This window comes from Eimeria tenella, genomic scaffold (assembly GCF_000499545.2).
Source record: "Eimeria tenella Houghton genomic scaffold, Eth_scaff341, whole genome shotgun sequence".
In the NCBI taxonomy this organism is placed as follows: domain Eukaryota; phylum Apicomplexa; class Conoidasida; order Eucoccidiorida; family Eimeriidae; genus Eimeria; species Eimeria tenella.
The window spans coordinates 1-10,158 of NW_013544399.1; the positions used below are offsets into that span (position 1 = coordinate 1).

The window sequence follows — 10,158 nt, forward strand, 5'->3', positions numbered from 1 at the left end:
TGCAGTCACTCTAAGACCCTAGCACCCCAGGGGCCCCTAAGACAAACAACGGGTTCCTGGGGGACCCTGCTTGAGGGGCTCCAAAGCCCGAAGCCACGCACCTGGTTGGGAGGTGACTCGGGTGGGCCCCCTTAGGACTCTAGTTCATCCGGGGGCCGCGTTGGGAATATAAAAACCCTAGATCCCAGCCTCGCTTTAATGGCTGCAAAAGTGGCCGCGCAAAGAAACTCTTACAACCTTTTCCCGGCTGGCCAAAGACCTAATTTAGTCCTTGTGCCTTTTTGTGGATGGCGGCGGGCCGAAAAGTGACTGCAGTGTCTTCTCTGTTTCCTGTGTCTGTACACCTCACGTCCCACTGGCCCTGTGCGTCTTTGGCCTTTCTGCCTGTGCTGAGGCTTCTGGATCTTCTCGGCGAGCACAAAAGAATCCTTTTGTGTCACTGAGTCAAGCCCATGAGGCTGAAGAGCACACAGACGCAGGCTCTGTCTGCGTCTGAGTGCTCCCCGGTTTCGGGCACCAGGTAAAAAAAACAGTGAGGAAGAATGTAGGATTTGGCCGAGTCCGAGGGTTGAGGGTTTTGCGTTTAGAGCTTTATTGTAGGGTATAGTGCGTTGTAGAATTCGGTGTTCAAGTCCTAGTCACAGGGTTTAGGGTTTAGTGTTGTGCTAGTGTTTTAGGCGACTGCCCGCCTTCCTTGCCGGCCCAGCGACAGCTGCGCCGCGACTCACGTGGGCCCTCAAGACGGGCTTTGCTGCTGATGCAAGCCTCCGCTGCTGCTTCCCGCCGCTGTTTTGGGTCCCTTCTCTGGCTTGGGAAGCAGCAGCAGCAGCAGCGCCCCCAACAATGGTTCCCATGAGTGTCACAGCCTTCACGGCCTGGGTCTGAACGAAGCTGAGGGTGGTGGGGTCGGTGGTTCTGAGATCGTGCGGGAAATGAGTAGGCCACCGACGGCCTGAAGAACTCCAAAGCGCCTCACCTCTTCGCAGCGGAGTCCCAGCAGCAGCAGCAATGGCAGCAGCAGCAGCAGCAGAAGCATTTGCTGTAGTCACAGCACAGCAGCAGCAACTGCAGCAGCAACGACTGGCGGAAGACACAGCAAAGCTGTGATATGTGAGTATGCAGCAGCAGGGCCCTGCGGCCCCTTGCGACTGCGTTGGATGTCATTGAAACCATCAGCTACTGCTGCAGATGCAGCAGCAGCTGCAGCAGCTGAAAGCTAACTTGCTGCTTCCGCAGTGCTCGCCGCACTACCCAGGGGTAGGCCACTGAGCCGCTTTTGCGTATCAGCTGGCAGTCCTGAGGTGACATTCATCTGCATATCTGTATATGTAACGATTAATTAATACTGATTTACCTTTATGCAACTGCATGCAAAAGTTTGTTATTCCCGCTATCCATATTATGAGTGTATATTATTCGAAGATGAATTCGCATGCGTCTTTGTCAATATCTGTATCGGTCACATGCGCCTATCTCAATATCTGTGCAGATATTTTCTGTCCCTTTCACTCTAACTTCGCGCCGACAAGCGGCAGCAGCAATAAGTGAAAGTAATAAGAAGGCTAGCAACAAGCCGGAACAGCAAGCGGCAGGACCAGATAGCACCACCAAGCAGCAGCAGCGTGCAGGAGCAGCAAGAAGAAGTGCCGAGCAGCAGGAACTTGAAGCAAGCAGTAGCACCAAGCAGTTGTACCAAGCAAAATCACCAAGCAGCAGCACGAAGCAACAGCATCAGGCCGCAAGGCAAAGCAGCACCAGCAAGAAGCAGCCACGAGCAGCAACAATAAACAGTAGCACCGAGCAGAACCACGCCGCAGCAACAAAAAGTAGCAGCAAAAAGCAGCAACAGCAAGCAGCAGCAAAGAGCAGCAGCAACAAGGAACAGCAGCAAGCAGCAGCAGGCAGCAAGGAGCACCAGAAGCGAGCAACCACTGTACAACAGTTCGTTTGTCTACTTCCTTAGTTCAAGAAGCAATTCTTATTCTGCTGGATGCCACTCTCTGCTTTCGCCTCAACACCTGGAGCAGCTGCAGGATTCGCTGGAAGCTTCCATACGGCGAGGATCACTTTGCTGCAGCAGGTATCAGAAAGCAACCTTCATTCTGGCTCCTTGTGTCTGTTGAAGTCTGCGTTTAGCCTTTTTCTGTGCTGGCCGCGAAGCGTGGCTCACTTACTCTTCTAAAGATGTAGCTCTCGGCCAGAGGGCACGTTGTGCTGTTGCTACTACAGTTGCTGTCAAAGTCTGCGTTTATAGCTTTCCGCCAGAGGGCATGTTCTGCTGTTACTGCTGTAGTTGCTGCCAAAGTCTGTGTTTAGCCTTTTTCTGTGCTAGCCGCGAAGCGCGGCTCACTTACTCTTCTAAAGATGTAAATCTCGGCAAGAGGGCATGTTCTGCTGTTGATACTGTAATTGCTGCTGGTTGTGCTGCTGAAACTGCTTCTTCTGCAAAAGCTGCTACTGATGCCGCTGCTGCTGCAGCAGTTGCTACAGATGCTGCAAAGTGCTGCAGTTGTTAAAACTGGTGCTGTCGCTGTCAATGTTTCAGCGGAAGCTGCAATTCCAGTTGTTGTCCTTTGCTAGCTGCGCTCTCAGTCTGTGAAGCTTGGAATGCGTTGCACCTGTTGGGAAGCCTCAAAAATGCGATCAGACTCTGGTGATCCAGTGCCCCAGGCCCAAAATTGTAGGGCAATTTCTTTGGATCTAGCGCCTCTTCGTAGCCTTGTCTTTTGATTTCTATCAACTGCTGTGAAGCCAGACGGAATTAGACGAAATTGGGAACAGCAAAAACTAAGCTTCCTATCAACTGCTGTGAAGCCAGACGGAATTAGACGAAATTGGGAACAGCAAGATCTAAACTTCCTATCAACTGCTGTGAAGCCAGACGGAATTAGACGAAATGCAAGAACTAAACTTAAGACTGATGGCTGCTTTTCAACTCAACATCAGCCCGGAAGTAAAAGTATGGGACGCATTTTTTCTGTAAAGTGAACATCAGTTGCATTATTCGGTGCTCAGTTACAACTAGGAATTGGAACGAACTGGAGGCAACTTTAGTGAGCTTCACAATTGCATTTCTTGCTGCTAAGTTACAACTAGAAATGGAACGAACCAGAAGCAAATTAGTTTGAAGCCCCAAATATGGAATAGTATTACTTTCTACTCAGCTAAAAAGTGCAGACTCTTGCTTTTCAATGCTTCTTCATCTATGTGTATACATATGCGTACATCCTTTCAGATCTGTTGAAGGCAGCAACGGCTATACAAGCGTGGCCTCTTAAATCAGATTTGTGCCAAACTAGAGTCCTTTTTTTGACAGAATGTTGCGCAGAACGTGGAGAACAGTTCCTTGTGCGGTGCCGAATATGCGCTTTTTAAGGCTGTTTTGGGAGCACTCCACAAACCCTTTCACACTACAGCCCAAAAGCCAGCCGGCCACTCCTGTGGGCTAGACGTTTTTTGCGTCAAAAGTTCATGAGCCGCGCATCTTGTTTCTGCATATTACTTCGCAAAGCCAATACTCGTGTGTTACCAGCACTGCGCATCACTCACCAAGGCTTCTATCAAGTCAGTGTTGCCGCTTCTGCTGCTGTTGCGACAGCTTAATGAACTGAAGCGGCAGCCCATTCCTGCGCATATGGATGTCTCTTATGCCCAATTTCCGAATTTTCCTTTGTAGCTGCAGCAACAATAAAGGAGCAAGTAACAGCGAGCAATAACAGCAACACACAGCAGCAAGCCCTGATAGCAACACAAAACAGCAAGAAGCAGCAGCAAGGAGCAGCAGCAAATTGCAAGTAGCAGCAGCAAGATGCAGCAGACAGCAGCAGCAAATAGCATGCAGCATCAAGTAGCAGCAACCAGCGACAGAACCAAGCAGCAGCAGTAAGCAACGGCACAGAGAAGCAGGAATAGGAAGCCGCGAGGCACAGCAGCAGGCAGGAATAACATGAAGCAGCATCAGCAAGCATCAAGAGCAAACAGAAAAAGCAAGCAGCAGCAGGCGGCAGGAGCAGCAAGAAGCAGCAGACAGCAACATTACCGAGAGACAGCAGGCACCTGCAGCAGCACTCTTGCTAATGCTGCGTGGTGATGGTGCTTGGTGCTGCTGCTTGCCACTGTTGCTTCATGCTATGCCTTTTCTAGCTGAGGGATTTTTCTGCCGCTCCCTACTGCTGCTTGCTGTTACTGCTTACTGTTGTTGCTTGCTGCTTGCTGTTGCCCATCCTTGACGTTGGTTGCTCCTACTGTTTGCTGCTGCTCCCTGCTCTGACTGCTGGAGGCTACGCCCGTTGCTACTAGCTCTTGCTGCTTGCTGCTGCTTCCTTCCACTGTCACTTGATGCTGTTGCTCGCTGCTGCTACTTTTCCCTGCCCCTTTATGCTGCTGCTTGCTGCTTGCTGCCATTACTACTTCCTGCTGCTTCTCCTGCTTCCTGTTGCATACCCGTGCGGCTTATGCATGCTACTCCTACATGGCACTGCTACTGCTTCCTACCACGTGCTGCTGCTGCTGTCTGCTGCATTTCGCTACTGCTGCGTGGTGATGCTGCTCACTGCTGCTGCTTGCCACTGTTGCTTCATGCTGTACCATTTCTGGCTGCGATCTTTTGCTGCTGCTCCGTACTGCTGCTTGCTGGTGCTGTTGCTTACTGCTGCTGCTTGATTCTGCTGCTTGCTGCTGATACTTGTCTTCGATTTACCTACATTTTGCTAACTGGCTTGTTTGTTTCTTTTGTTCGTCTGGTTGCTAACTTTTGTGTTTGAACGGCATCTATATTGACTCACCCATTTCCTACTGATTACTCATGTACTGGGATCTATTTCACTTCCAATTGATCACTTCTGCATTTGTTGATCATGGCGGTTCATTTCCCAATTTTTATTTATTACTTGTCACTTGGACCGGCTTCAGAGCTGGCTTGAAAGCCCTCTCTGCTGCTGCCTACGTCTGCGTTCAATTATGAGCACCTGAAGAAGGGAAAGCTGCAAATGAGTTTCTGGGATTTGTCTGGAAAATTGATCGCTGCCGCTTTACGTTCAAGTCCTCGAGGGACCCAAGCGGAAGAGACTGAAGGTGTAAAGCAGGAGTCAGCAGAAGCCACGCGCAATCCTGTGGTGTATGTACAGCTTGACACAAAAACACGGAATCAGCAAGGACCCAACACAGGACTACGGTTTATGGAAAGCTCCACTTAGGAACAGGATGTGCCTTCAGCTGAATTGGCTGGAATTGAGCAAAAGGACAAAAACGCAGTCGAGCAAATAGAGACAAAAAGCAGCAGAGGATTAAGGAGCTCTGCACACACCCCTAACTGGAGCAATGAGATGGAGCCAAAGGCACGGATGCACAAATGTATCGTGCAGATGAAACACATATAAGAAGGCAAACGCGCGTATCAGCTAGGTACATGAAATAAAAATATGGACCTAAATAAGAGAATCCATATTCAAATGCTGTCGAGGCTGTGTGCCAGAACGACAGACTAACTAGTCCTCCGTCCGCCCCAGTCCGTCAGTTGCGTGCCTGCACGCACCGCCGGGCAGCAGCACCACCAGCATCACCGAAAACAGCAGCAGCAGCAGCAGCAGCAGCAGTAGCCACGGCCACAAGCGTAAAAACAGGAGGATCTGGCGTGAGCAAAAGGAGGCGCCTTTATGCAGACTCGTATGCACGTGCATTCTGGACACACAAAGAAGGGATACTGATGGCGACGCATGCAAATCTAAAGGTAAACACAAGTTTGCATGAATGTAGCTTCATGAAATCGACTCCTGCGAATTCTAGCGATCAAAACGCCTACGCTGATGTTGCACATAGCGTCCGTCATGGTTTCTACAACCTGGCGGAGCTTCGTTTGTTCTTCGCCGTAAACGCTGGCGTAGCCAACGGCGCCAGCGCATGCGACTGGGTTGCCGCAGTTGTCCACACAGCTGTTGTCAGTGGTGGCGTAGTTGAGCTCGTTGGTTTTGTAGCAGCTGAAGGACTTTCCCGAGGGCCCGTTGCTTTTGAAACGCGACACGGCGGGCTGGCAGAACTGCTGTTGCCCTTCCATGCACGATTTCGCGTGCAGCTTCAGGCATTCCGCGTCCAGCAGCGTCTGCAGCCCGCTGGCCGCCGCGGCGGTGGACAGCTGCGGCGCCCCGCATGCATGCGCAGGGCCCCATAACGGGCTATGCGTCACAAATACAATACTTTCTTTTCAGGGGCATGTACAGCAGAGGGACGCCTTCTCGCACACGGAAGGACTCAGTAGCTGAGTTCAGAGGCAGCTGGAACTGCAGCAGCAGCAGAAGTGCTTATGTCGCTGCTGCTGGTTGAAGCCACGCATCTGCGCTGCTGCAGCTCGTGCTGCAGCTGCTGCTGCAGCCGGCGCCGGATGTCGCTGCAGCTGCTGCTTACCCGAGAGCGCGAGTTTCCGCAGTACCTGACCTTTTCCTGCTTGATGATTGCCACCATGTCGGAGTTGCTATCGAAATAGATTGGAGAGATGTGGGTGAGCTGTCCGGAGCAGTTCATGGGGTCCCCACAGTTGGTGACGCAAGCTAGGCTGTGGGCACTGAGGTTGATGGTGGCCCCTGCGTAGCAGCGCCAGACTCCGAGGGCGCCGCTGCTCGCGGGGAAGCGCCGGGCGTAGACTGCGGGGTTTTGGCACAGAGAATCATTGCCCCCCTGGCAGAGGCTGTTGCTGAGGGCTTCGCACTTGGTGTTCAGCCGCTCCTGCAGAGTCAGTGCAAGCACCACCTGCGCACAAACGCAGGCAGGGGGGGCTGTCCGAGCCCTGGGGCGCAGCAGCAGCAGCAACAGCAGCAGCAGCAGGGCGCGCCAGAGACTGTTGCCGGACGCCCGGGGAATCTCAAGCACTAAGAGACGCTAAGAGAAATCTAGGAGAGGCCAGGCCGCATCCAGCAGCAGCTGCTGCAGCCACCGCAGCAAGCTACAGAAAGCCAAGAGAGACGCAGAACTGGCTGCGGCCGGGGGCGGAGGAGAGGGAATCAGGCGCTGGGGAGAACTGCTGAAGGCGAGCTCTGGCTGCGCAGTGTTCCGCGTCCGCGGCCAGGAATGCAGAAGCCTGTGGCTGTTTCTTCTTTTGGGGAATTAAATGAATGCAGCGGATTATTGCAGCTTTTTTTGGTGGGAATAAAATGAAAGGGAAAGGGGTTTTCGAGTGCGAGCGATGGCTCGCTCACGTTTGCTCTCTGTTCAGCTGCAGCTGCACACGCAAGACACCGCAACAAGGAGGACTTTCTGGCTTCCTGCTGGGCGTGTCTTTTAGGGACTTCCTATTTAAAAAGAAATAAAACTTACAAAAAACAATTTCATTTGCAAGGAGTAGGAAGATCAAAGCTTTGACGCGCAGCGGCGCCGCCGCTGCCGACCCAGCCTTCAGCATCGCCGCCGACGCTCCCATAATGCCTTGACAAACCTTCCCGCATGCTTCCCCATAATTGTTCGTTTCAAACTGCAACTTAACTAGAAGTATTCAGACCTAACAAAAGGTGCGACAGAAAGGCCCCACATGGGCCGCTGGCCTCCAGCTAGCCACTGGACACACAGCCTCGGGACCCAACGCCGCAAGCTGCATGCGCGAGTATCCCTCTTTCCTTCAACGTGAAGTCCAATTTCACTACGAAATAAACTTGGGAAATTCACGAAAAGCCCCTTTATGACTAGAGAGAAAACAACAAAGGGCCGCTAAGGGCCCCTCCGCCTTCTATAGTTCCTCTCTCACAATTTCGGTTCGTTTCTGGAGCCCTGCAGTTAAGGCATGGGGTGTATGTACAGCATGCACTAAACTGGCCACCGCCAGGACTTATTTGTACTGCTTATTTGTTTACTCAGTCCCTGCAGAGGAGCCTCTTTACTCCTGCTTCCTGGAGGGGTCACCTGCAGATCATTTCGCCTCATTCTCCGGCAAAAGGCCGCTGCAGGCTACTGTCCGTACACTCCGGAGACAGAAAGTGCGCCTCAAGCACAGCTTTAAGAAAAAATAAACTTGAAATCGGAGAAATAGAGGCGCCAGCCTCGCATGCAAAAGCGAGAAATATAAAAAAAGCTGCTCGGTATTCCTATTTCGAACATTTTCGGAAGCTACTGGAGCTCCCCACTTTAAAGGGGTGGAGCTGCGCCCGCAGAAACGGGCAGATGGTCTACTTAGAGGGGATGAAACTACACTTTAGAAAAGCCCATGCTGCCTGTGCACAAGGCCAGCTTTGTGGTGCAATTGCGCACCGAGCAAAGCCGAAGCTAACTAGCTAGCTAGCCGGCTAGCCAAGAACCCCTTTAGACTTTTGAAATGCGGGAGCGCAGAGGCGCTAGCCGCCCCAAAGACAGTCTCACTACTCCTGCAGACTCTTCCCAACAGCAGCTAGCTGGAGCTGGCCGTGGCTAGTTGCAGCTAGCTGGGTCTAGCTAGCGGTAGCCTCAGCTACGTAGACGCAGATCTAGCTAGCTGTGGCTAGCCACTGGAACCCCACAGTTACCTCCAGAATCCTTGGGTGAAAGTGAAATGCCTCTGTCTCCTTTTTGGCCCAAGTGTAATGACGGAAAGAGAAGAAAAGACCGCGCAGGGCTGCTGCCTGGGGTGCACAGACACTCCAACTTTCGCGCCCACGACAGCCACCCTTTTGCATGCGTCCAAAAGCCCCATTTTAAGTCCTTTCCTAAAACACAAGAAGCACTTCAATCCGAGAAGGTAGCGCCTAAACACAGAAAGCAGCTGCTAGGTAGAAAAAACAAAAAGAAAAAACGATTGCATATACTCCTCCTTTTCGTCTTTAGAGAAGAGAAAGGATAGAAAAGACAATGGAGAATATACCCTTAATCTGTGCAGCGCTGGTCACACTGTGGGGCAGCAGCAAGACCAGTGGACCACACTGGAGCATACAGGCAGACTGACCGACATAATGCAAGTAGCCGGCTGGTGATTTTCAAAAAGAACTTCCAGTTCAGGAACTTCAAGAAATATTTCGCTTTGGGAATTTGAAGTTCCTAAGCAGTTCATAGGCTCCCCGCAGTCGTCTGTGCACTCCTTGGAAGCAGCAGCAAAGTTTAGGCTTGCTGCTGCATAGCAGCGCCACTGGGGGCCCCCGGGGGCCCCCTTGGCCTCGCCCTCGAGGGCCCCTCCCGAGGCCCTGGGGGCCCCTGAAGCCACCTCCACCTTGCGGGCCACTGCGGGACGGCAAAAGTCCCCCTGAGGGGCCTCTTGGCACTTCGTCGCGAACTCCTCGAGGCATTTGCTGTCGAGGATTTTTTGAAGAGAACTCCGCAGCATGAGGCCTGTGAGCTGCGAAACGCATGCAGCCCCGAGACACGCAGCAGCAGCAGCAGCAGCAGCTCTGGGGGTCACCAGACAAAGAGACACAAACGGCACTCCAGGGACTCTACGGCCACGGAGGCGGCCACTCCAGAAGCAGCAGCAATAGCAACAACAGCGGCAATAGCAGCGGCAGCAGCAACAACAGCACCAGCAGCAGCAACAGCAGCGGCAGCAGCAACAACAGCACCAGCAGCAGCAACAGCAGCAGCAGAGTCCTGAGATTCAGGGGAGACAAGGGGGACACAACGAAGAAGGGAAGCAAAAGGAGACCGAAAGAGGCAAGCAGCAGCAGCAGCAGCAGCGGGGCCAGGCAGCAGCACAGAGAGACAGCAAAAGGGACAGCAAAAGAGAAAGATGAATCAAGGAAAGAACGATAAGAAAGCAAAAAGAAAGGAAAAAAGAAAGGGAAAGAAGAGACAATAAAGACACAAAAGGAAGGAGACAGAAAATAAGGGAAACAAAGGCGAAAGAAAACGACAAAAGAAGGAAAAAAACAAAAAGAGGCTAAAAGAGATTGAAGTGCAGACAAAAAAAGAAAACGAAAGAAGAAAAAGACGGAGACAAAAGAAAGAGCAAAAAAAAGACAAAAGAAAAGGGGAAAGAAGAGACAAAGAGAAAGGAGAAGAGGCGCACGCTTTCAGCTCAGAGACCGGCCCTAAACCCTAAACCCTAAATACTAAACAAACCCTAAACCCCAAATATTGACCCCTAAACCCTTGCAGCGTGGCCGTTGGAGCCCCCCTAGCCCCTAATTCCCAAACCCTCGGCCCTAAACCGAGCCCTGGGCCCAGCACCCTGCTCTGTGAACCCCGCCTTTCAGCTAAACCCTAAACCGTCTCCCA

General features: G+C 52.1%; 3 protein-coding genes across 3 annotated transcripts; 2 read left to right on the forward strand and 1 right to left on the reverse strand.

The window, feature by feature from the left end:
* Positions 1 to 1,188: 1,188 nt before the first annotated feature.
* On the forward strand, positions 1,189 to 1,963 carry ETH_00003275 (uncharacterized protein; the record flags this gene model as incomplete). The annotated part of the gene is made up of 2 exons (XM_013379505.1): positions 1,189 to 1,257; positions 1,490 to 1,963. 2 exons carry the CDS (start codon positions 1,189 to 1,191, stop codon positions 1,961 to 1,963), a joined length of 543 nt encoding a protein of 180 aa, XP_013234959.1.
* A 3,548-nt stretch (positions 1,964 to 5,511) lies between these two features.
* ETH_00003280 (Microneme protein 13, related) lies at positions 5,512 to 7,408 on the reverse strand (the record flags this gene model as incomplete). The annotated part of the gene is made up of 5 exons (XM_013379506.1): positions 5,512 to 5,523; positions 5,801 to 6,130; positions 6,400 to 6,741; positions 7,188 to 7,210; positions 7,306 to 7,408. 5 exons carry the CDS (start codon positions 7,406 to 7,408, stop codon positions 5,512 to 5,514), a joined length of 810 nt encoding a protein of 269 aa, XP_013234960.1.
* A 1,886-nt stretch (positions 7,409 to 9,294) lies between these two features.
* ETH_00003285 (uncharacterized protein) lies at positions 9,295 to 9,693 on the forward strand (the record flags this gene model as incomplete). Its single annotated transcript, XM_013379507.1, has 1 exon — positions 9,295 to 9,693. The coding sequence occupies one exon, from the start codon at positions 9,295 to 9,297 to the stop codon at positions 9,691 to 9,693; it is 399 nt and encodes a 132-aa protein (XP_013234961.1).
* Between the last annotated feature and the right edge of the window lie 465 nt (positions 9,694 to 10,158).